This window comes from Amblyraja radiata, chromosome 16, assembly GCF_010909765.2.
Source record: "Amblyraja radiata isolate CabotCenter1 chromosome 16, sAmbRad1.1.pri, whole genome shotgun sequence".
NCBI lineage: Eukaryota > Metazoa > Chordata > Chondrichthyes > Rajiformes > Rajidae > Amblyraja > Amblyraja radiata.
The window spans coordinates 35,400,179-35,427,787 of record NC_045971.1 but is presented as its reverse complement, the minus strand read 5'-3'; the positions used below and the strand labels follow the sequence as shown (position 1 = coordinate 35,427,787).

At 41.1% G+C, this 27,609-nt stretch overlaps 1 protein-coding gene across 1 annotated transcript; it reads right to left on the bottom strand.

Moving 5' to 3' along the window:
* Window positions 1-1,479: 1,479 nt before the first annotated feature.
* LOC116982257 (caspase recruitment domain-containing protein 11-like) lies at window positions 1,480-25,969 on the bottom strand. The gene is made up of 11 exons (XM_033035537.1): window positions 25,919-25,969; window positions 25,093-25,311; window positions 24,024-24,161; window positions 21,632-21,957; window positions 18,363-18,533; window positions 15,465-15,584; window positions 13,034-13,159; window positions 10,211-10,363; window positions 4,298-4,578; window positions 2,362-2,469; window positions 1,480-1,582 (listed from the first exon to the last, which is right to left on the bottom strand). The coding sequence occupies exons 2-11, from the start codon at window positions 25,301-25,303 to the stop codon at window positions 1,480-1,482; spliced, it is 1,737 nt and encodes a 578-aa protein (XP_032891428.1). The 5' UTR covers window positions 25,304-25,311; window positions 25,919-25,969.
* Between the last annotated feature and the right edge of the window lie 1,640 nt (window positions 25,970-27,609).

The following is a 27,609-nucleotide window of genomic DNA, read 5'->3' as shown; positions in this document are numbered from 1 at the left end:
AAGTTCCTTGGTTTTGCTGGTGTTGAGGGCCAGGTTATTGTTGTGGTACTATTTGGTCAATCGGTCGATCTCACTTCTATACTCTGATCGTCTCCATCAGTGATACGTCCCACAACAGTGGTGTCGTCGGAGAACTTGATGATGCAGTTCGCACTATGTGTGGCTACGAAGTCATGAGTATAGTGTGAGTACAGCAGGGGGCTGAGTACGCAGCCTTGATGCGCTCCCGTGCCGATTGTTATCGAGGATGACACATTTCCACCAATACGGACAGACTGTGGTCTGTGAATGAGGAAGTCGATGATCCAATTGCAGAGGGATGCGCAGAGAATCAGATCTGATACTTTAGTAACCAGTTTGGAGGGGATGATGGTATTAAATGCCGAGCTGTGGTCAATAAATAACAACCTGCCATATGAGTTTTTGTTGGCCAAGTGGTCCAGAGCGGAGTGGAGAGCCAGTGAGATCGCATCCACCGTTGATCTATTGTGGCGGTAAGCGAACTACAGTGGGTCCATGTTTTTGTCGAGGTATGAGTTGATTTGCACCATGATCAGCCTCTCAAAGCACGTCATCACAACAGATGTTAGTGCCACCGGTCGATAATCATTGAGGCACGTCACCTTGCACTTCTTGGGCACCGGTATAATTTATGCCTTTTTAAAGCAGTTGGGAACCTCTGACCACAGAAGTAAGAGGTTGAAAATGTCCGTAAAAGCTCCAGCCAGTTGGTCCGCACAGGTTTTTTAAAACACGCCCGGGAATACCATCAGGTCAATGGACAATAGACAATAGGTGCAGGAGTAGGCCATTTGGCCCTTCGATCCAGCACTGCCATTCAATGTAATCATGGCGATCATCCACAATCAGTACCCCGTTTCTGCCTTCTCCCCATAACCCCATGACTCCGTTATTTTTAAGAGTCCTTCCTAGCTCACTCTTGAAAGCATCCAGAGAACCTGCCTCCACCGCCCTCTGAGGCTGAGAATTCCACAGACTCACCACTCTTTGTCGAGTTCTCTGTGTTTCCTCGTCTCCGTTCTAAATGGCTTACTCATTATTCTTAAACCGTGGTGTTACGGCCGCCAAAATCAAATACCTCAAAGGCCAATAACATAATACAAAACCAGGGTCAAATGGAAAAATTATTTATTTTTCACTAACAAAAAGAACTAAACCTGGATCAAACAAACAAAGAGGGGTCGGAGGAGCTAGCAAACAAAAGATAAAGGGTGCTCTGGCCGACCACTCAATGGGCCGTCGGACCAGAGACTCTAAACCTGCCTCAGTGTGAAAATAAACCTGAAACAAAGCCACGAAAACAATAATGCCAGTCCCATCCTTCCCAAGCAAACTAAGTTAATACAGAATGAAGAGTTACATAAAGAACACTATTCAATCAAACAAACTAAACCAACACCAGACTGCTGCCACCAGTCTGGGGGGGGGGAAGAGAGAGACAGAGAGGGGGACTGTCAGTCACATGGTCTTTTTAAGCTGAGGCTCCGTCATCAGGTTCACGTGATGCAGCTTGGGCCAGGAGCCTCCAATCAGGTCAGGAGCAGCCAGGTAGCAGGGGGTACTAATGGTAATCAGAGAAACAGGTTAGTACATAATTAACACCAGCAGAGGGAGCGCATAACACCCCCACCCTAAGTTACTGAATATGTAGAAACTATTTAGTAGCTCAGACATCACTGGCGCGACAATGCGTCAGCCAAGACATTATCCCTGCCACGGATATGCCTGACTTCCAGATTGTAGCCCTGCAACTGTAAACTCCAGCTCATTAATCGTCGGTTTTTATTTCTCATCCTATTTAAGAACACCAGCGGATTGTGATCTGTGTATACGACGACGGGAACATTCGAGGAACCAACATAGACCTCAAAATGATCTAGAGCCATTAACATCGCAAGAGTTTCTTTTTCGATGGTAGAGTACCATTTCTGATGGCGATTAAACTTTTTAGAAAAGTATGAAACTGGATGTTCCACCCCATCAGAACCATCTTGGAGAAGAACTCCACCAACTCCACTGTCACTAGCATCAACTGCCAACTTAAACGGCCGCTCAAAATCGGGTGCTGCAAGCACGGGTGCGCACACAAGAAGGCTCTTTGTTTGTTCAAAAACAGTTTGACACACCTCGGACCACTCAAACACGACTTTCGGACTTAACAGATCCGTTAAAGGAGCAGCCACCACAGAGAAATTTGGACAGAACCCTCTATAGTATCCCACCATTGCCAGAAAAAGACGGAGCTCAGTCCTAGAGGTAGGAGCTGGAAACGCGACAATATGCTCTATCTTTGCCTGGAGAGTGCGAACCTGACCCCGGCCCACCACTTTACCAAGATACGTTACCGTGGCCTGGCCAAATTCACACTTTCCAAGATTGATGGTTAAGTTTGCATGAGCGAGTCGTTTGAATACCTCTGTCAAGTGGTCGATGTGGTCGATCCACGACCTGGAGCACACAACCAAATCATCAAGGTATGCCTCACAATAAGACAGACCAGACAACACTACGTTTACCAACCGTTGAAAAGTTGCCGGCGCGTTACGCATACCAAAAGCCATGACAGTATATTGAAGGAAATCATCAGGTGTAATAAATGCAGAGATTTCTTTTGCACGTTCAGTTAGAGGGATTTGCCAATATCCCTTCAATAAATCCAATTTTGTGACAAAAGAGGCAATACCGACACGATCCACGCAATCCTCCATACGTGAGAGAGGATAACAATCGGTTTTGGTTACGCTATTAACCTTACGAAAATCAGTACAGAACCGGTCGTCACCATTAGCCTTAGCAGCCAACAGACAAGGAGAGCTCCATGAACTACAGCTAGGCTCGGCAATGCTATGCTGCAGCATATAGTCAACCTGACTCTTTATACGGCGGCGCTTGTCTGGATTGATACGATATGGGTGTTGCTTAATTGGCTTAGTATCAGCCACGTCAATGTCATGTTTTAGAATGGAAGTTTGAGACGGCACATCAGAAAACAGCGACTTATTTGACAACCAAAGCAATCAGATCTCTCCGATGACTCCCAGTCAAGTGAGACAAACGCAATAGAAGTGTTTTCAACGCCTCAGAATTGGACAGTTTACCATGCGTCACAGCCACAGACAAACGTGCCTCACCCACTTCAGCACCAGTGTCAGGGGGCAGCACCATCGCAGTCAAAACAGGCTTGGACGATAGTGTGGGACACAGCGTCTCCGATTCAAAACCCACAGCCTTTTTCTCGTGATATTGTTTTAGCATGTTTACATGGCAAAGCTGATTTTTACGCCTCCGATCAGCAGTGGCAATTAGGTAATCTCTCTCACCCATTTTCTTTTCTATCAGATAAGGGCCGCTATAACGAGCCTGCAGACTAGACCCAGGAATTGGCAACAATACTAAAACTTTGTCACCTGGCAAAAAGTCTTTGCTCGCGTTCTTATCGAACCATTCTTTCATTTTTGTCTGGGCAGTTTCAAGATTTTCCATAGCCAATTCACATGCCCGCCGCAGTCTAAATCTAAAGTTACTGACGTGTTCCAAAACATTTTGTTTAGTTTCTTCCTGTAACCACTTTTCTTTTAGGACTCTTAAAGGACCACGTACTGTATGGGCAAAAACTAAGTCAGCAGGACTAAAACCCAAAGATTCCTGCACGACCTCTCTTACTGCAAACATCACCAGATGAACGCCATCATCCCAGTCCTTCTCAAATTCCAGACAGTACGTACGCAACATAGACTTTAATGTCTGATGGAAACGCTCGAGAGCGCCCTGGCTCTCAGGATGATAAGCGCTTGAATGACAATGTTTGATGTCTAGTTGTTTCAACACTTGAGCAAATACTTTAGACATAAAGTTTGATCCCTGGTCACTTTGTATCACCTTAGGTAGACCAAACAAGGAAAAAAACTTAGTAAGAGCTTTCACTATAGTGGGAGCAGTTATCTTCCGTAATGGAATCACCTCTGGAAACCGGGTAGATGCACACATTATGGTTAACAAAAACTTGTTGCCAGCTTTCGTTCGAGGCAGTGGACCCACACAGTCTATCATAATACGTTCAAAAGGTTCACCAACTACAGGTATCGGGTACAAGGGTGCAGGAACGATAGTCTGGTTTGGTTTACCTGCTACTTGGCATGCATGACAACATCCCACTACATCCCTCTGTAACCCAGGCCAAAAGAAATGTCGTAATATACGGTCGTATGTTTTATTAACTCCTAAATGGCCAGCAAGAGGATTATCATGAGGCAAAGTAAGTATTTCATTCCGATACCTATGTGGCACTACAATCTGCTTAACAACGCTCCAGTCATCCTGACCAGATGCATTCAAAGGAGACCATTTACGCATTAGCAAGTTATCCCTCAGAAAATATCCCTTTGACAAGGAATCCACTTCCACCTCTGACACTGCTCTGTCAATCAAAGCAGACAAATCGGCATCACATTTCTGCTCAGTAACCAACTGGTCACGTGACAACGACACCGGTTTAGTCTGAGACATTTCACCAACTTGTGATGCAGACACACTCTGCGCAACACAGGATCCACCATCCTGCTCCACAAGGAAACACTCACTCAAGTCAATTTCATCATCAAACGTAGCTTGGTTTCTAGCCATAGCGCGAGTGACAGCACATGATGCAAAAACCTTTGGATGCTGCTCAGCAAGTTTATCTGGACATTGCAACATAGGAACCGGCGTCACTTCAGGAGTGACCAAAACTTTTCCCCCAGCCAAATCGTTACCCAGAATTAACAACACTCCCTTTATGGGAAAACGTGGCCGTATCCCCACAGCTACTTGACCCGAAATAAGCTCAGACTCAAGGTTAACAGTATGCAATGGCACTCCCATGCCCTCCATACCAAACCCTACAACTGGGACACTAGAACCAACAGATGATTCAGCTGAAAATGGTAGCACATCTTCCAAAATGAAGGACTGAGAGGCAGCAGTCTGGTGTTGGTTTAGTTTGTTTGATTGCATAGTGTTCTTTATGGACTTTTCCATATTTTCCAAGGACCTATGGTTCTTTATGTTTGCTTGGGAAGGATGGGACTGGCATTTTTGTTTTCGTGGTTTTGTTTCAGGTTTATTTTCACACTGAGGCAGGTTTAGAGTCTCTGGTCCGACGGCCCATCGAGTGGTCGGCCAGAGCACCCTTTATTTTTTGTTTGCTAGCTCCTCCGACCCCTCTTTGTTTGTTTGATCCAGGTTTAGTTCTTTTTGTTAGTGAAAAATAAATAATTTTTCCATTTGACCCTGGTTTTGTATTATGTTATTGGCCTTTGAGGTATTTGATTTTGGCGGCCATAACATAATTATGGGGGCTCGTTCAAACTTTTGAGTAAACCCTAGACGTTTTGTGTACTTTGATAGGCTTCTTGTGGCAGTGGTTGTCTGTTTGTGTAATCATTTTTTTCTGCTTTGTGGTTCTAGTAACCTGTTGTTTTGGCTATTTTTGTAGCATTTGTGAGCAGGAAAAATGGAATTTAAGGTGGAAGAGTTTGTTGTGGCTCCTAGCCTAGAGATGTTTCATCAATGTACTAAGGAAAATTTAGTGTTGCTTGCAGATAATTATGGCGTTTCTATTAATAAACAAGCAAACAAACAGTCAATTAAGACGTTGTTATGGACTGCTTTGGTTGACCAAGAGGTGTTGCCTAGTAGTCCTGACAGTCATAAATCCATACAGCCAGTTCAGAACATGGAGGCCATCATTAAACTGAAGGAGATGGAGCTTGAGTCACAGAAAATGGCCTTAAAAAAGGATGAGCTCATGCATGTTCTTGAAATGAAACGGCTTGAGGAGGAAACCAAAAGGGCTGAGGAGGAAACCAAAATGGCCTTAAAAGAGAAAGAGCTCATGCATGTTCTTGAAATGAAACGGCTTGAGCTTGAGGAGGAAACCAAAAGGGCTGAATTTCAGCTGCGGGAGAAAGAATTAGATACTTCCCGGTTCTCTTCTAAAGAGCGTGAGTTTGATGTGAGCAGAAATATTCGTTTGGTTCCACCGTTCAGTGAAAAAGATGTTGATAAATATTTCACTGTGTTTGAGCGTGTGGCTATATCACTGAAATGGCCTAAGGGCGTGTGGACATTGCTGTTGCATTGCGTCCTTGTTGGTAAAGCGCGTGAGGTATATTCGTCATTGTCGGTAGACAATAGCCTTGACTATGAAATTGTAAAATCTACCGTCCTCAGAGCGTATGAGTTGGTTCCCGAAGCGTACCGCCAATAATTCCGACGTTTCAGAAAATATGATAACCAAACATATGTTGAATTTGCTCGTGAAAAGGAGGCTCTGTTTGAACGCTGGTGTGCTTCTCAGGGGTAAAAGATTTTGCCCAGTTCCTTGATGATAATGGAGGATTTTAAAAACTGTCTTCCTGAAAGAGTGACAACATATCTTAATGAGCAGAAAGTCTCAGACGTGTCTAAGGCCGCTGTATTGGTGGATGAATATGTGCTCACTCATAAGGCAGTTTTTGGGGAGCGATCCTCTGGTTTTAGTGGGAGACCAGTTGATCGTGGTGGTGTTGCTGGTAACAGTATAAAAACTTTTTCTGTGTCAGTTGATAGCAGCACTTCAAAGCAGTGGGAAGTCAAACCTGATAAAACTGACAGTGATTTGGGGGCTAAGGACAGTCCAATGTGTTTCTACTGTAAGGAGAGAGGGCACATTTGTAAAACGTGTCCCATTCTTAAAAAGAAAAAAGCGAAGCCGGTGGCTTTGGTCAACACACAGAAGGCACATGCAATCCCTGTGGTGCCTGAGACTGATGATTTGGTGGATTTTTCTCATTTTGTCATGAGGGGTTTTGTGTCTATGGAGGATGGGGACAGTAAAGTACCTGTGACAATCTTGCGTGATACTGCTGCCTCTCAGTCCTTCTTTTTGTTATTGAAAAATAAATAATTTTTCCATTTGACCCTGGTTTTGTATTATGTTATTGGCCTTTGAGGTATTTGATTTTGGCGACCGTAACATAATTATGTGACAATAAACCAATGACTAATTAATCACCTTTATGCTTTATCTATGCACTGTGGACAGTTTGATTGCATTCATATATAGTCTTTTCTTTTACTGGATAGCAGGCAAACAAAAGCTTTTCACTGCACCTCAGTACAATTGACAATAATAAACTAAACTAAGACTTGGAGCCGTGAGCTTCATTGTTAGTGTCTTTTATTTAAAATCCTGTATGTTGTGTAAAGCTGCACAACTGGCCTGAGTGAAAATATCATATGCAAAATCCTTCATTATCCACTGCAATTATAAATGAGCATACCAATAATATTTGGAATTGATTAATAATTAATAACGCTCCAGGTTCCGGTGTTGATCTAGGTTTCTATATTGATCTAGGGATTGCCTGCAATAATATCCTGCTGGGCATTGAGGGTCTTTGTTATCTGTTCCAAGCTGCATTTATTCCACAGCTCTGTCTTACAAAGAGGCCTCATTTTTTCAAGGCCGCAGGGGTCTAAGGCCTGTGGAGATGGCAAATAGTGCCCACATAATGTGAAGGACACGCTGCCACCTGCAAAAATGTATTTTACTCTTGTCTCATTCTCTAGCTTTGAGCCTTAGCTTCAGACAGACGCCATGAATTCAAATTCCACTGCGTGACCTTGGCACGCTGAGCACTGCAGGTTCTATTTTTGGATGAGATGTTGAATTGAAACTTTTATTGTTCGTTCAAGTGGAGGTAAACAATCTTATTGTACTGTTCCTGGAAGAGCAAAGCTGTTTGCTCAGTATGCTGGTTGTCATTTATCATTCAACCAACCATTGGAAACACATTCATTCATTTTAGAAATTCATTTCACGGTTCTTTATTCAGAGCTGCTGGTGAGCAATGTCTTCTGTCTAATGCACTATTGGCATAGTAGAAAGAATAGGAAAGTGAGATAGAATTGTAGCTGTTTAAGAAAGAACTGCAGATGCTGGAAAAATCGAAGGTAGACACAAATGCGGGAGAAACTCAGCGGGTGAGGCAGCATCTATGGAGCGAAGGAATAGGTGAAGTTTTGGGTTGAGACCCTTCTTCAGACTGATGTGGGGGTGGGCGGGAAGAAGAAAGGAAGAGGTGGAGATAGTGGGCTGTGGGAGAGCCGGGAAGGGGAGCGGAAGGAGTGAGAAAGCAAGGACGACCTGAAATTAGAGAAGTCAATGTTCATATCGCTAGGGTGTAAACTACCCAAGCGAAATATGAGGTGCTGCTCCTCCAATTTGCGGTGGGACTCACTCTGGCCAGGACAGAAAAGTCGGATACTGAATGGGAGGGGGAGTTGCAGTGCTGAGCCACCGGGAGATCGTGTTGGTTAATGCGAACTGAGTGGAGGTGTTGGGCGAAGCGATCGCCAAGCCTGCGCTTGGTCTCACTGATGTAGAGCAGTTCACACCTAGAGCAGCAGATGCAATAGATGAGGTTGGAAGAGAATTGTAGCTGTTAATGATCTTTAAGCTTTATGCTTGTACCTTTACAGCTGTTGATAACATTTGAAAACCAAAACAATGGCCTAGATTCAAGTTGTTGCTCTGCTCTGAGATTCTGGAGTCCCTTCATTCGGCAAGGGATTGAGGGTAGGAATAAGTGCTGTTTCGGACGACAGTCATTAGTTTGGTTTAGTTTAGAGAATCAGAGGGGAAACAGGCCCTTTGGCACACCAAGTCCACGCCGACCAGTGATCCCTGTACACTAGCACTCTCCTACACACTAGAAACAATTTACAATTTTTATTGAAGCCAATTAACCTACAAACCTGTCCGTCTTTGGAGTGTGGGAGGAAACCAGAGCACCTGGGAAAAACCCACATGGTCACAGAGAGAACGTACAAACTCCGTACTGCCAGCACCTGCTGTTAGGATCGAACCTGGGCCTCTGGCACTGTAAGGCAGCAACTCTATCGCTGCACTACATTGCTGCCCCAAAGACATGGTCCTTCTTACTTCAGATGACAATTAAAACCCCAACATATTGTTCCTGAATAATGTAGGTATGTTGTAAAACGTACCTGAAGCGTCGCTGAAAATCTGTCCTAGCCCATGTGCGCGATTTTGGCGCCGCTTAGAGGGGGGCGGGTTTAAAACGCGATTTTCCCTAGGCTGTTCAAATCGAGGATGTTCAGCCTAGTTAATTATTAACGATAAATCGCTGGAAGATTCCGTCGCTTGAGCTATTTTTAGTTTTAAGGGGTTTATTTACTTGTTATAGTAGGTTAAAAATTAACCTCTAAACCCGCGACCGCCGACAACGGGCCGGATCTCATACAGGGGACAACGGAAGATAGGTTGTTTATTTTTACGTTAAAAAGGGCTTCTTAAGATCCCTTTATACAAAATTTAATGTTGCGAGTAGCTAATTTAGGGCCCATTATATCCCGCAGTATTTTTCTGGGCATTTGGGGGCACAAATCTACCGCAATGTGAACGTTCTAAACCAGCGCGTTCCACAGGATTCCCCACTCGAAAGCTGATTTAAATGCCATTAATTTACAGCAATTGAACACTAAATTCCTTCCATTTGGCCTATAAATTAATGTCAATGAGATTTAAAAATCATGTTTTATTGTGAATTCTTTGTGAATATTATTTGGACACTTAGGCTATTTAAAAATGTTAATCTTTTCTTAAGAAATGGATAGATGTTTAGATCTAGTTATTGAAGTTTGGAATTAGCTACAATTGGGTAACTAACTAACTATATGCTTTAATTTCAGGTCATCCAAGTAAGATTATTTTACTGAGTCTGAAGAAGGGTTTCGGCCCGAAACGTTGCCTATTTCCTTCGCTCCATAGATGCTGCTGCACCCGCTGAGTTTCCCCAGCAATTTTGTGTACCTAAGATTATTTTATATTTGTTTCAGAATGCTTCAATCTATGATAACTGAAAATTTCATTCAGTTCTCTTAATTTTTAAGAAAGTTATGGGCTTTTGACTGTCCACGATCACAGCTTTTTTGTTATGTCCATAGAAAATCAATAGGGAACAAGATGCTAATTTCCAAATATGAAAATGGCCATAACATTTTTAATACTTGAGATATGAAAGTGAATTAGGTGTCAAATTAAACTTCTTTTTATGCTTTATCTGATGGGATAAATTGCAGACTTGATTTTTTAAATCTCAAAATTTTGTAACATTGCTAAATAATGGCAGGGAAATTACCCTACCTCCTGCCTCTCCTTGCTTGACTTGAACTGTAGCATTTCCTTATTTAGCTGACGACACGTGTCCTGAAGTTCGATTACTTGCCGACGACATAAATCCTTGTCTGTGATCGTTTTGCTAATATGCATTTGGGCTTCATCCCTCGCCCCATATGCCTGCGGTAAATAAGAAAAATCATGAATTTTCATTAAAAAATCAGAAAGTTTGACCAGACATTTCTATACCTTTTCCGCACTGGTGCTGTTGATGAAATTGTATTAATACATCACATTGTTTTGGTCTGAAGTCCCGAGCCGAAACATCCCGCACCCTTTTTCTCCAGAGTTGCTGCCTGACCCGCTGAGTTACTCCAGCACTTTGTATCTAACATTGTTTTCATGGTTATCTTTCGGCTATGCTGAGTTGGTCACAATTACGTCTATTTAAATATTCCAAGGAATGGACAAAAAAAGAAACAGAAGGCAGAATTCTTGATCCAAACCACATTCCAATAGTGGAGGCACAAGATACTGCAGATGTTGGAATCTGGAGCAAAAGTGCATGAGTGAAATCAAGATTATGTTAGGAATTTCTCGCTATACCCAACAACATGAACATTGAAGATAGACGCAAAGGGATGGAGTACCTCAGTAGGTCAGGTAGCATCACTGGGGAAAAAGGATGGGTGTCGTTTCAGGTCGGGACCTTTCTTCAGACATTCTACACAATATGAACTTTAAATTCTTCAATTTCAGGCATTGTCCCTCTGCTCCGATTCTCTTCCCCTCCCACACACCAAACTCCCTCCTACATTCATGCTCCCACTACTTCTGTCACCCGGTTCCTTTCCTCTCCTCCTCATGCTCATCTCCCACCCATCCCATCTCTGTCCCCTATTTCCATTTCATCACCCCCTCCTTTCCCTCCCCCCTTCCATCCAAATCCATCCCCCCTGCTTCACATTTCACTCCCCCTCTTCTTTCCTTATCTGATACCCTTTTGTCTCCTTTTCACCTCCAGCATTGTCACTATCTCCACCTATCTGCCAAATACTTTCACCCCCTCACCTGTATCTATCTATCATTTGCGAGCCTTTCCCCCACCCCTATCTCTCTTTTGCCACTTTTCTCCCCCTACTTAATCAGTCTGAAGATGGGTCCCCACCCAAAGCATCATCTGACTTGCTGAGTTCCTCTAGCGCATTGTTTTTTGCTCAAGATTACAATATTTGCAGTCTCTTATGTCTCCAGGATTACGTTTCAATTTGATTTGCCCAAAGACTGAAGATGGAACTTAATACAAATTGCAGATTTAATTAATTTAGTCATTTGACTTTTCCATGATCTACCTCCCTCTAACCCTGAGTACATTTCACAAAAATATATCCATTAAAAATTGAAAATAAACTGAATAAACTGCCAATAATAAAAGGTCTCAAATCTGACATTTGATCATTTGCCTCTTCATTGGTCAAATCAATGGACTTCACTGGACTGTCTTATTGTAGGTATGTTGCAAAGCCTACCTGAAGCGTCGCTGAAAATCTGTCGCTGCGGGTGTGCGCGATTTTGGCGCCGTTTAGAGGGGGGCGGGTTTAAAACGCGATTTTCTCTAGGCTGTTCAAATCGAAGATGTTCAGCCTAGTTAATTATTAACGAAAAATCGCTGGAAGACCCCGTCGCAAAAGCTATTATTAGTTTTAAAGGCCTCGTATAATAGTTATAGTAGTTTAAAAATCAATCTCTAAACCCGCGACCACCAGCAACCGCAGGGTCTCATAAAGCAAATAACTAAAGGTATGCTGCATATTTTTACATTAAAAAGGGCTTCTAAAGATCCCTTTATACAAAGTTTAATATTGCGAGTAGCTCATTTTGGGCCCATTATATCCCGCAGTATTTTTCTCGGCATTTGGGGCACAAATTTACCGCAATGTGAACGTTCTAAACCAGCGCGTTCCACAGGAACCCACTAGAAAGCTGATTTAAATGGGCATTTATTTACAGCAATTGAACACTAAATTCCTTCCATTTGGTCTATAAATTAATGTAAATGAGATTTAAAAATCATGTTTTATTGTGAATTATTTGTGAATATTATTTGGACATTTAGGCTATTTAAAAATGTTAATCATTTATTAAGAAATGGATAGATGTTTAGATCTAGTAATTGAAGTCTGAAATTAGCTACAATTAGGTAACTAACTAATTATATGCTTTAATTTCAGGTCATCCAAGTAAGATTATTTTATATTTGTTTCAGAATGCTTCAATCTATGATAACTGAAAATTTCATTCAGTTCTCTTAATTTTTAAGAAGGTTATGGGTTTTTGACTGTTCACGATCACAGCTTTTTTGTTATGTCCATAGAAAATCAATAGGGAACAAGATGCTAATTTCCCAGTATGAAAATGGCCATAACTTTTTAAATACTTGAGATATGAAAGTGAATTAGGTGTCAAATTAAACTTCTTTTTATGCTTTATCTGATGGGATAAATTGCAGACTTGATTTTTAAAATCTCAAAATTTTGTAACATTGCTACTTATTGTTACAGGTGCCGAAACAGAATAATTAAATTCTTACTTGCAGCAGCACAACACGTAGGTGAACATAGCACTCATTAGATACCGCAATAGACAACAAAAAGAAGTTCAATAAATTAAAAATATATATAGTGCAAAAAACAAAAACAAAGCCTGAAGTACCTAGTGCAACCCAGGCAGTTTGTTGTTTACAGTTTAGTTGGAGTTTATGGTATTCCATAGCCTGATGGCTGTTGGGAAGAAGTTGTTCCTGAACCTGGACATTACAGGACAGGTAATGTCAGATTTAATTACACTAACCTCATCACGCTCCTTCTGTAGTTCGAGGACTTGTGACTGGAGTGAGCTAATTTTATCTTTGTACATATCACAGTCAATCTTCAGAGTGGCGCATTCCATGAACATATTTTCCTTTTCGTCCAAATACTGGCAGATAGAAGAAAGTAAAACAGTTTGAATATTTTGATACTAATGCAGGTGCCAGAGAAACAAAGGTTGAGTCTAGAGGAATCAAGATGAAATATAATTTGGGAGTGTGAAGTTCGTAAAACAAAACCGGATAAGATCTAAATGGAGTCAGTAGAAAATAGTCAAACTGTGGTGTATGTAACTTTGGGACATCTTTCCACTTTACAGTTTTATAAATGTGAACAAATGTGGTAGATTTCCTTTATCAGTCAGTTTCTTTGCTGAATTTGATTTTTTTTTTGCCATTTTAAGTATAATTTGTTTCCAATCTGTAATCTGAAAACTATTCATGCGATACTCTCAGTTTCATTAACTAAATAAATCCTCAGCAAAGACAAGTTTAATTTTAAGATCAGGGATAAGGATGTACTGCAGAGACATATGCAGCAACATAATGATTTCTTTATGTCTCTGAGAGCATTTTATTTATCATTTCATCAGAAATATTAACTGCAAGAAATTTTTATTCTGAAATAAATGTGAAAATTGGTAGAAATACAATGAAATCTTGTTGACAACTGTAAAGTGGGGAACATATATAAAGAGTTAATCTGTCTTTCTTCTTTCCAGATGCTTTGTAGTCGAGTTTCTGGTTTAATGTGATTTTCAGCATTTTCATCTTTTGTTCATTTTTCCACTGTTTCACCCCCCCCCCCCCCCTTCCCAGATCCCCATTCGTATGGAAATATTGCCTTCTTACAAACTATTGCTTTTTCATTTTACTTTAGAGATCATTTTTTTCGCTTGACATTGACTCTAATGATTTCCAGTTATAGTATTTTCTGCTGGTGACAAATGACAACTTTTCTTTTGCTTTTGTGTTAAGTTATCATCACTGATCTGTTTTCATTAATGAATGGGAGCTAGATAGGGCTCTTAAAGTCATGGGATATGGGGAGAAGGCAGGAACGGGGTACTGATTCGGGATGATCAGCCATGATCACATTGAATGGCGGTGCTGGCTCGAAGGGCCAAATGGCCTACTCCTGCACCTATTGTCTATTGTCTATTGAATGTGTAGGGCAAAAAAACATCTACATGGATGGATACCAATCAAGTTAGGGTTCAAATGTATGCTTCACATACTGTATGTCTTCACAATAGAGTTGAAGATACACATTAAACAAAAGGAGAAAATGTGCAAAATATTAGGTATGATAAAAATTGGAAGAGATCTAGAATCTTTAGAATCAGATAAAATTACTAGGCATGGATAGAGTGTTTCCCAGACACGAGTTTTGACCATTGATATTGAATCATCTTCTTTGGCCACACATGTGATACCAAGGCACTGGAAGGTTGATGTTGTTTGGAAAGGATCAAATAATTGCTGGTGATTGATGATTAAAAATAGTGGAACAGATTCCAAGGGTTTGCATTAATTATTATTTGGAAAGGCATATTCTATTCAAGGACAGAGAGCATGAATTTGAGAAGATAATTAATGTTGTTGCCTTAATAGAGAAGGTATCAAAGTGGGTTGAGGAAGTGAGTGCACTTAATGTAATCTACATGGATTTACCAAGGTTTCAAATGGCGGAATAGTCAACAAAACACCTGTATAAGGCCTATCATGGAGAGAGTTGCAAACTGTATCCAAAACTGCTTCTGTGCCAGAAAGCAAAGGGTGTTTTAATGACAGGCCGGCTATTTTTAGTGAGGTCTCTTGCTAGACTTCAACAATTTAGACAAGTATAAAGGGTATCATTATGACGTTTGCTGATTATTTACAACATACCCTACCGAGGGAATGTCCCTGGAAAAGGGGAAGATGTGGTCACTTGCAGTAACTTGGAGATCATGCCCAAGTCGACAAATCTTGGCAAATCAAATAAATTGTCAGCGGCTCCTGGGTAAATTGGAAACGTTCTCAGACACAAATATCCAAGAGAGGAAACCACATTGTGGCTACAATGAACTCACCAAGTTGTCATCTTTAAACGTATATTCAGGTCTTTTATATCTGTAGGCGACACCTTGGCCAGTTTCAAACCACCAGATTGATGGGACCAAAGGTGAGTAATAGCACTCAGCCTGATCCGAGCCCTTTGTGTACATCATTCTCACCACATGAGATGAGTGGAATAGGATTCAAGTCAAGCTCAGAGTACGTATGCATGTATGTGTTCAAAGTAGGCAGGGACATTACTTGTAATGACTAAGACTAAATGTTGAAGATGTTAATTACTAATCTGCTGCTTTCTTGTTTTCTAATGACCCCTTCAAACAAAGTCTATTTACAGTCTGAAGTGCACGCGCTCACCTCGTTCCTTAGTCGTTCAGCTTTATCTAGTTCCAAGCGCAGTGAATTCATTACTTTCATTAGATCTTGACTTTCTTCCAAAGCTTCTACACGATCCTGTTCCAAGATATCTATTGTCACCTATTTTTAAAAATTGAACATCTTCAGAAATTTATGTGAAAAGCAAAAGTAAAAAAGTATTTTTTTCCCCCAAACATTTTGTTGTTCTGAAAAGCAAGCTCCTCCAGAAATAGGCGAAATAGAAGTGACATTTTAATGGTAAACGCTACAACAGCGACAACATTGCAAAGTCATAAACTATACTGATGATTCTATGTGATCATCATTTTCTAAAGTGCTTTTCTGTCCTCCTTAAGATTAAATTATTAGCTATCTGTGATCTAATTTATCAGAAAGCAAACATTTATATCCTTGCAATGATACGGTGACTTAAAAGAAAATTTCAAATTATGACAGAGAGTGAAAGTTATAGGAAGCATTCAAAAAAGGACACAAAGTGCTGGAGTAACTCAGCAGGACAGGCAAAATCTCAGGAGAACATGGATAGATGACATTTTGGGTCGAGACACTTCTGAGATGCAGCATGGAACATACCCTTCGGCCTAACGGGTCCACGCCGACCACTGATCGCCCATTCATATTAGTTCTTTTTTAACCCACTTTCACAATGACTCCCTACACACTTGGGGCAATTTTACAGAGGCCAATTAACCTACAAACCCACACGTCTTTGCGATGTGTGGGGAGACCGGAATACCTGGAGGAAACCCACACAATCACTGGGTGAGCGTGCAAACTCCGTACAGACAACACCCAAGGTCAGGATCAAACCCGGGTCTCTGGCACTATCAGCTGTGCCACTGTGCCACCCATTAATTAGTTAGTGATAAACACATCACGTAGTGTGAAGAATCTAAATTCCAGCAATATTTTGATTAGTACGGGTGTCAGTGGTTATGGGAGAAGACAGGAGAATGGGGTCGGGAGAGAAAGATAGATCAGCCATGATTGAATAGCAGAGTAGACTTGATGGGCCAAATGGCCCAATTCTGCTCCTTTAACTTATGAACCTATATTGGGAATCTGAAATAAAAACAGAAAATGTTGAAACTGCGCAGTAGGACAGACAGCAACTTAGTGTTAACATCTCAGGTTGAAAATCTTGACGATAGCTTATCCCTTAGTAATCATAGTGCCATACAAAATCATAACGCAAAATATTCCACTAAAGTCAATAGAAATGAATTTCAAATGCAGAAAACAGAGTGCTGATAGTACTAAACAATAAGCTGTTGAATGAATAAATTAATGAACAAAAAAATCTGTGTGCAAATATATGTACTCAAACAAAATGCAGTGGCTGCCTCGCCAACAGTCTGTCCTTTCTTCTTTTTGTTATTTTTAGTTAAAAAGTATGTTTTAGTGTTGCTTGGTTTGTTTTATATGGGGGGTGGGGGGGGGGGTTTCGGGGAAACTTTTTTTCAATTTCTTATCTCGACAGAGATGCGATTTGTTTCATATCATATCTCCGTCCCAACTGCGGCCTAACATCGTGGAGTTGGCGGCCTTTCCTGGAGACCGACCCGGCGCTCCAAGCCGCAGGAGTCTGAGGGACTTTAACATCGCGGGGCCTGTAGACTCTAACATCGTGAAGCCCGCGGTCTCTGGTAAGAAGAGGCCGACTCGGGAGCTCCAAGCCGCGGAGAGAGTTTCAACCCCGACGGGGGCTTTGATCGTCGGCTGCAGGCGCTTTGATCGCCCTGACTGTAGATGGTTTTGACTGACCCGACCACGGGAGAACAAGAGGAAGAAGATTGAACTTTATTGCCTTCCATCACAGTGAGGAATGTGAAATCCGCTGTGATGGATGTTTATGTTAACTTTTATGTGGTTGTGTGTCTTGTTGCTTTTCACTTACAATACAACAATACAATACAATTTATTTGTTGTCATTTGAACCCAGAGGTTCAAACGAAATTTGGTTTCTGCAGTCATACACACAAGAAGAAGAACCAAGACACAACACAATTTACACAAACATCCATCATAGTGAATCTCCTCCTCACTGTGATGGAAGGCAAAGTCTTATCTCTCCCCTGCACTCCTCATGCTCCTCCCGATGTCAGAGTCAAAGCTCCCGGCGGGCGATGGTAAATAAGTCCCGCGGCAATTATAAAGCCGGGTGATGCAAGGCCCTGCTCCGGGTCTTGGAGTTGGCTCGGCGTGCGCTAGCAAGTCCCGCGGCCATTTATAGCCGTGCCGGGCGATGTAAGGCCCCACTCCAGGTCATCCTCAACCCCGCAACTCGGGCGGGAGAAGTCGCCGTTGCGGAAGTAGGGACCCGCGGGCTCCCTGTGTCACTGTCCACCAGACCTGCAGTTGAAGCCTCCGAATCTCCAGGGTCGGGCCACAGCAGCGTTCCACCACCGCTCCGAACTCGGCCAGCTCCGCGATGGTAAGTAAGTCCGCAGGCTCCGCGACTAGAGCCCCAGGTCGTTCCGGTTGGAGGCCACTCCACGGTGCTAGGCCCCAACGACAACGGAGACCCGACAGAGAAAAGGTCGGGTTCTCCGTGCAGGGGAAAGATTTAAAAGTTTCCCCCACCACCCCCCACCCCCCGCCCCCCACACACATATCCAGTTTAAAAAAAAAAAAAAACTACATTTAAACGAGACAAAAATTTTTTTTAAAAGACAGACGGACTGCAGAGGCCGCTGCGACGTGAGTCGTGCCGCCCACCCGTTGACTTGTGTATGGCAAATCAAATTTCACTGTACCTTGGCGGTGCTCGCTCGAAGGGCCGAATGGCCTACTCCTGCACCTATTGTCTATTAACTGGTACATGTGACAATAAACTGACCTTGAAACCTTGAGACCTTGAAAATGCAACATACTTACTGGGTTCATTTGTACTTCCTGGATCCTGAATCTTAGTTTATCAATTTCTTCTTTTAAATGTAAAAGTTCATCTTGTTTGGGTTTGAATGCTTCTCGTAGCTTCGATGACACTCTTCGTTCAACATCAAATTCCACTATTAATTTCTTATTCTCCATTATAAGATTATCGACCTTTAAAGGAATTCAAACAGGATTTGGCATGAAACCCATATATTAAAGGGAGATTTTCTTTGCAATATTATTTTAAATTCCATAAAAAGATATATAATAAATCACCAATGTGGAATCCTATATCATTTGCATCAACGAGTCACTATCAATTGCAAGTCATAGTCATACAGTATAGAACCAAGCCCTTTGGCCATGTCGACCAAGCTAGTCTCATTTGCCTGGTTCTGTTTTTTTTTTAATTAACATTTCTTAATTAAATATGAGGAACTAATGATAAGTGCAGCCAACATTGATAAAGTATTAACCAATGGGAATCAAATGCTACTAGTTTCTAATATCTATGCAAATCATCAATCATATGAATAATGTAGCATGTTTATATAATTTACGAAACATGAAAATCTGCTGTCACAGATGTGTAATCAAAAACCCAGGCAAAAATTTAAACAAAAATCAAAATACCCATTTTGTGTAGGAAGGAACTGCAGATGTTGGTTTACGCCAAAGATAGACACAAAATGCTGCAGTAACTCACGGGTCAGGCAGCATCTCTGGAGAAAAGGAATAGGTGATGTTTCAGGGCGAAACCCTTCTTCAGTGTGACCAGCTGAGTCAAAATATCTATTTATCCACAATTGTGATTTTTCACCCTACTTGAATCAATTGATTTTTATTCTATCAATTTCGATCATATGGTGCCAGGAATGTGATGTTGAGGTATGAGCTTATTTCATGATCTACTGCTTCTAGTAAAGTTTATTAAGTCGCGACAGAGGGAAGGTGAATGTGAGAGAAGTTTTATGTTGCATGTTTCCTGGATTTATGAAGGTATTCCTACTATAGCATCAGTAAAAAAGTCCTTCAACTGCTACACATGCAAACTCTGCAGGCAGCAGTTTAACAGTAGCCGTATCATGTACAAGGTCGAATGCAATTTCTCAAACTCAAACAATTGTTATATTCAAGCCAACATCTGTTCTGATATAGACCATCTCCCTGTTCGCAACTTTGACTGCCAATGGTCATTCATTTTCATTATTTGAGCAATTCAACAGTTATTTTTCTTCCTTTATAAATTTGAAATTGATCATCAAAGTCTTCTACTGAAACACGCTCCTGCTGATAGTTCATGCTAAGATAAAAGAAGATAAAAGAGGCTAAATTATTTTCTGGTTGCATCTGTGAATAAGATGATTGTGTTATCAAGCCTCTTGCTGGAGAATGTGGAACTGTATCGGACTGGTTTGTTGATATCAGAAAAGATCATCACATCACCTCCAAAACAGAAAAGACCCATGGATTGCACGCTTCTGTTGGGATGCCAACAAATTGCAACTCTCCATTCAAATATTTAAATTATTTCTCATGATTTAACTCTCTTATTTTCTGTATTCTGTATTTCTGTCAAAAACTCATGAGATTCTTTTTCCTGAAAAAGATCATGGAATCTGAACGAAGTTGAAGAGAAGGGTGGCACGGTGGCACAGCGGTAGAGTTGCTGCCTTAAGGGCCTGTACCAGTAGGCAACTGCCGGCGACTGTCATAGTCGTAGCAGGTTGCTAAAAAAACGGCAACTGGACTACCCTATGACAATGTCTACGACAATGTCTATGACAAGCTACAACAACCTACAACCTAATTGACGTCAAGCTAGCGCCAACCGGCGACCCATTTGGACGTCCACCTACGACCACACCTACGCCAACCTATGACCACACAGGCGACAACCAACGACAACCAAGTCAACCTACCTCCATCCACGACAAGCTACGACAAGCAACGACCCTGTCGGGGGACAACTGAAGACAACTGAAGACATTTCAGTCGCCGGTACCTGTCGCCAGTTGACGTAGGTTGACGTAGATAGTCGCCAAATGGAATTCACCGAAGTCAGCACCCGGTGACAACCTACGTCACCTGGTGACAACCCACGTCATCCTGGCGACAACCCACGTCATCCTGGCAACAACCTACGACAGCACCTACGCCAGGAGAAGACAAGTTACAATAAGCCCATGGTCGCCGACTGTCGCCAAAAGGTTTGAACATTTCAAAATCCAGCATCGACCAGACAAACGCTTAGTTGCCTATTTGCCGGCAGTCGCCTAAAAAATCGCCTAAATGGGACGGGACAGACCCTTTACAGCGCTAGAGACCCGGATTTGATCCTGACTACGAATGCTGTCTATACAGAATTTGTACGTTCTACCCATGACCTGCGTGGGTTTTCTCAGGGAGCTCTGGTTTCCTCCCACACTCCAAAGACTTATGGTTTGTAGGCTAATTGGCTTTGATAAAATTGTAAATTGTCACCAGTGTGTGTTGATGTGCGGGTCCGCTGGCCGGCGTGGGCTTGGTGGGCCGAAGGGCCTGTTTCCACTGTATCTCTAAACTAAACTAAAGGGTTCAAGGAAAACATTGGTGCAAGATTCAACAGTTTCTGCTGCTATTGGGAAGAACAATGGAGGACCCGGCATGGGGGAGACTGCCGTGAGGGAGGTAGGAGGAAGAACAATGGACGAGGGACAAAGGATGATGGAGACCCGACAATAAAGTATTCCTATTCCTGCTGTAATCATGAATCCAGGATGGATTGGGTTAAAACGCTGTTGACATTACTCTTCCCAACACAAGTTCATTATTGAAATGAGATGGATTAGGAGGCTGATTCAAAATCTCTTGTGGGCTTCACTTAATCTTTTATGCAGCCAAATGTATCAAGAAAATAAAGAAGCCCTTCTCGTCAGACACACCCTCCACCACGCAGCTCACAATTCCACAACCCTCCCATTCTCCCACTCACATGCTCCTCACTCCCTCTCACCCCACATCCTCCATCCCCAAAACCCTTCACAAATTACAGTCAAAGTTCTGGAGGTACAGTCTAAATATTGACCTTCATACCATTTAGAGCTGAAGTGTTGGGTATCACAACATAAAAAATAAAACATAGAACAGTACAGCATAAGAACAGGCCCTTTGGCCCACAATATTTGTGCCGAACATGATGCCAAGATCATCGCTTATCTACCTGCACGGTACCCATATCCCTCTATTCACATATGATACGAATAACTGATTGAACAATAAAGCAATACCTGTTGTCGTAACTCTCTGCTTCGTGTTACAGACATTTCCTTCTCCTGGAGAGTATTTGTATACCGCATCAGTATCTGATAATTTTCTTCCTTCAGACGAATCATTTCATCATGGTGACGATTCCAGTCCATTTTCATCCTACTTAAGTTAACCTCTGCTGCCTTCAAATTCGTGAGCTCAGTCTTGAGTTGTTGGTTTTGCTCTTCCATGCCTTGCATTTTTTCATTCAACCGATGCTTGATACATTTTTCTTCTCCTAACCATTTCTGAGCATTCATTACCTCATTCATTAAAGATTGAATCAAACTTAAATTTCCTTTTTCATCTGCAACCAAAGACAGTAAATTGAGTGATTTTCATCATTCTTTCTTTAAGGCTTCATGTTAGAGATTTATTGGTTAATATATATGCATTATATATCCATTTGACTTATCACTCTACCCGATATATTAGTGACTATGAGCAAACAAAAAGAAACTGGTTCCTGGGTTCCACTGCATATTCTGTTGTGCTGCAGCAAGCAAGAATGTCATTGTCCTATCTGGGACATATGACAATAAAACAGTCTTGACTCTTGACAATTAAATAAGATTTTTGTAGACCTCGCCTACAAATTCTAGAATTTTAAATTTCCTAAATGTTAATGAAATTACAAACACCATGTAAATATTAGGCTTGCTTATTGAACTGAGGTTTTATCTTCAGGCTTTACTTTATTCCAACTGTAATATTACCATTGCAGATCAGCTGTAATATTGCCTCATTTTATGTTCTTACAGCAATTGTCAGTGTAGCTCTTCCCACATGAGTAAAAAATAGAAGCCTTTTGCAACTTACAACATGTATTTAATTCTCAGCCTCTATATTTTCAAGAGAAATGGCTGTATTAATAGAAATTCATTGTGATTAGACGTAAACTAATTGTGCTACTAATTGGCATTAGGTGATCCAGATAAAACTCAGCTCAGGCGTTAGATGGGGTGCTGTCTGTACGGAGTTTGGACGTTCTCCCTGTGATGGCGTGGGTTTCCTCCGGGTGCTCGGGTTTCCCCCACACTCCAAAGACACGCCGGCTTGTAGGTTGATTGGCTTCTGTAAATTGTCCCTAATATGCAGGATAGAACTAGTGTACAGTTGATTGTTGGTCGGCGTGGATTCGGTGGACTGAAGGGCCTGTTTCCAATCTGTATCTCTAAAACTAAAACTATAAATAGCTGGTTTATGAACAGTGCACCATCATCTTCAGGCAGGGAAAATTTTTGTACACATTACAATAAAGACCAGCACATTTTATTGAGAATATACCCAAATGTGGTGAAGTTTCCCATGAACAGCACGTATTGTTAAATGCTGAAGCAATACAACAATCTGCAGGTGGCAGTGTGAGCTTGTGGAAGATGGTCTGTCGGCAGTGTGGCAGTGTTGTCACTGAAAGCTCAATATAAAAACAATGCTTTATCACCCAGCAGCTGGAGTTCAGCTCATTTGGGGGACAGGTAGCCTGATGACTGCATTCAAAATTCATCCACTGAAGTGGGCTTTGAAAGAAAAGAGCAAAGGAAAATAAAATAACAGGTTGCCTTGTGGATATGAACACTGAAAGTTGGATTTTCCCCCATAAATCATTTACTTAGATTAAATGAATTTAGAAATGTCATATCTACAAATGAGAACATGAAATAATACTCAATTTGGACTTGAGCCTACCATTATTAAAACAGTAGCACAGCAGTAGTGTTGCCTCCTTACAGCGCCAGAGACCCGGAGTTTGTACGTTCTCCCTGTGACCACGTAGGTTTTCTCTGGGTGCTCCGGTTTCCTTGCACATTCCAAAGACGTGCAGGTTTGTAGGTTAATTGTCTTCTGTAAATTGTCCGTAGTGTGTAGGATAAAACTAGTGTATGGGTGATTGCTGGTCAGAGTGGACTCGGTGGGCCGAGAGCCTGTTTGGACCCTATATCTAAAAACTGAACTAAATTTATTCATGACTGTTTTTGTACTTTCAGAATAATGCATGTATTTGAGGTTTTAGGTATAAAGCTAACTTTAGTGTAGAAAATCTTTTTCATTGAGTGCAGGACATTGAAAAAATATTTATTCCTATTGCTTGTATCCATACAAAGTTGTACATTACCTGTGAGAGTGAGTACTCTGTTTCCAGTGTTCATCTTACACTTTCTGAACTGACTTCTGTAAGATACCCCTCTGCATCTTCTCATTCTTTCTCTATCTTTCGCTTCCCATTTCTCTCTCTCTCTTTGCTGAAAGTGTTAGTTGAACTCTGGGAAAAGAGTACTCGCGCTCATAGATAATGTACAACTTTGTATGGATACAAGCAATGGGAATAAATAATCTGAGAAAATTAAATATGCAAACAAAAATCGATCTTACCGAGTATGCTGCTACAATCCTTGGTAGGTTCCTTCCCAGTTATTGATGTATAAATTTCAGGATTATAGAACCCTAAAGACTCCAGAAAGGCAACACCTCCTTTCTTTCCCCGAGTTCTTAATAGATCGAGCATATATCCTTGAAATAAAGATAGCACAAATGAACTAGACTGTGTTAAATAATCTTCTCACCGTAGCTACATCAAGGACCAATGTTTTAAAATGCAGGAAGGTAATTCTAAAAATAACAATGTTTTAATAATTCTAAATGGTTTGGCTGCTTCCACGACCTTTTGATGGGTTTGTATATGGCTAATTGCTGGAGTAAGCTGAACTCAGCTAGTACATCTCAAGCGCACTATCATTGATTTATGGAGAACAAAATGGGTGATCAATTCATGCTTGTATCCTTTGAACCTGCTGGAGCTTTGTGTAAATGTAGCACAGAGGGCCAGGAGTTAAAAAAAACCCTGGCAATTTTCAGAATTTTTTGATTAGTAAGGGTGTCAGAGGTTATGGGGCGAAGACAGGAGAATGTGTTTGAGAGGGAAAGATAGATCAGCCATGACTGAATGGCTCAGTAGACTTGATGGGCCGAATGGCCTAATTCTGCTCCTAGAACTTATGAATTTATGAATCCATGCGATTTGGGAATGATGGCCACAATTCCGCAGAACATGCAGTGAAGGCAAACACAAGAAACTGCAGATGCACAATGTTGATCTCAATGAAATAAAAATGCTCTGTTGTAACAGAAGAACGTTGCAAATAATAATTTTTCTCCACACAATCTATCTAACTTGTCTTACTTGCCTGGCACATTAACTCAAATTTGGAGCAGGGTTTTAGCTGCAGGAATCTGCATCGAGAGGCTTTGGAATGAAATTGTCCGTTTCACTCAGACATTGAAGGCAGCTAACGTGAAAGGTGTATCCCTTAAGTAGCTAATTGGCAACATCGGGAGAAGAAATGCTCCCTAAAGTGGGAAGTGTTCCATTTCCAGCCAAAACAATTAAAACCCCCTTGAAAGAAATGAAACAGCTGCATAAAATGAAGAGAAGAAAGCTTACCAGTTCTCATACACCGGTGTTTAAGGTGAGGGGCAAACAGAATCTCTTCCTCATCTGTCTCCCCGATGACATGACACTGGCGTAGGAAGGGTGTGATGTGGCAGGGTCGAACACTGTTGGTGATTATGTGGCGCTGGCTTTCAATCAGGTCCCAAATTGTTTCCTCATCCAGATCCTTTACTTCCATGACACTTGAGGCAATTTCATCCATGATAATAGCTAGGAAAGGAATGGTTGAACTGTTTACAAACTCACTTTTACTCATTTTCAGTTTGTAGGTGTCACTGGCTAAGTAAACATTTAATGCTCATTCCTAATTTCCTCATGAGAGAGCTGTGGTGAGCCACTTGCTTGAAAAGCGCTACAATCCCAGTGGTGAACGGTGTTGTGTTAAATAAGGAGTTTCAGGATCACAAGGGAACAGCTGTGTATTTCCAAAGTTAGGAGACTGTGCAACAAGGAGAGGATTTACAAAGGGTGATGTTCTCAAGTGCCTGCCCCCCTTAGCCTTAAGAAGGCAGATTATGGGTTTTCAATAAAACTCTCACTCTTCGTACCACTTGGTATATGGAATGTGAGTTTCAATAAACGTCCATTCCAATAACCTGCTGAGAGGAGGTACTGAGATCATTCTTGTCTATATGAAAGGCGCCATTCAAAATGGCACATCACTGTTAGCGGTTCCACTAGGTTCCCGTAATGTTGACAAAATGCTTTATGAATTTTGTTTCAACTGCGGGACTTTGTCATAATAACTGGAATTACTAAAGAGTCTAAAACAAGGACAAATAGATGTCTGAAGAAGGGTTCCAACCCAAAACATCACCTGTTCTTTCTCCAGAGATGCTGCCTGACCCGCTGAGTTACTCCTGCATCTTGTGTCGATCTTCGATATAAACCAACATCTGCAGTTCCTTCCTACACAAATACAAGAAGTTATTTTACAGTAACAAAATTGTATTCATCCATTCTCTGTTGTGTGTTTTAAAGCCTTTGTTAAATATTGTTGAACCTTGGTTAAATTTGATAGGACTTGTGGAAGATTTATTCAACATTTTCATACAACATAAATTGTCCCCTCTCCAACTGTTATAATAATTGTTTCTACTGTTATACGGTGGAACGGACTTGACAACAAACAGGGACTTAAATAGTTGAAACTCTTTGCAGCCCAGATTCTGTTTTGCTTTTTTTTTCTTCTTTAGTTTAGGGGGGTTTTGTTTTTTGTTTTTTCTCTTTTTTTCTCTTTTATTTTTATTTTTAGCTTTTTGTTTTTACACATATAAGTTCTCTTTTAAACACTTAACTACATTTACATAGAGACCAGGAGGTCCATATTCAATGTGTATTTTGACACTGGACTTATATTTATGTTATACCTGCCATTAATGTAACCCTGATCCCTATGTATCAATATCATTGTTATGTTTATCGTTACTTTTGTTGTTGTTTTGTTTTTGCTTTTGAAAAAAACTAATAAAAAGATTTTAAAAGAAAGAAATAAATATTTTTGAATAAGATTTCATCTACTTGCAAATGGTTGACCTAGGAATTCAAGTACATTCATCCTTAGGAACATAGAACAATTCCTTGATCTGAATAGTGAAATCATAGAGCACAATATTGGGCTTCATATTGAACCAGTGTGCAGTGGAGATCAATATTCAGTAGAGATTGTTACTGTGAAATATCTTCTTGTATTTGTGTAAGAAGGAACTGCAGATGCTGTTTTATACCGAGATCAATAGCCAGCAAGAAACTACAAGCCAAGACCAGTCAATGGTTGATATCATTGCTGTTTTCAATGAGTGAAGAAATTGGAGAAGGAAAGTTACCAGCTGCAAATCCTGCAGTGCTGGTTGGAGGGAACGTGAAGTTTGGGGTAGTGTAGAGATGACTGGGGAAGGAAATGTGGTAATTGAGAAGGGCACACCAGTTGAGCTGCTGTACTGAATAAATAATCTACTGACACTGTAAACATTAAAACACAATAAATTGAACTTCACCCCTAAAGATAGACCCAAAATGCTGAAGTAACTCAACGGATCAGGCAGCATCTCTGGTGATAAGTTTGAGGAAAGTGTTCCGACCCGAAATGTCACCTACGCATTTTCGGAAGAGATGTTGCCTGACTCGCTGAGCTACTCCAGTATTTTGTGCTAATCTTTGGTATAAACCAGCATCTGCAGTTCCTTCCAACACATTTTGTCTTCACCCCTGAAGAATTATACATTCCCAACCTCTTTATCATCCCAATGCTGCCTCCAGTCATTCAGTTAATAATTGGCTTGTTAACGGGGAGTAAATGGCTGGAAGGAGTTGATATCCAACAAATGTCAAACAACCATTGCTGCATTTCAATTTAAAATTCTTTTAAATTAAAATAAATTTACTTTATACATTTCTTTAAAAATTTAAAGGCATTCAATTAATTGCATTGCATAATTTTTTATTTACATTAAATCAAAGTAGATGATTGAGAGATAAAGGGAAAGATTGTGATACAATCTTGTGACA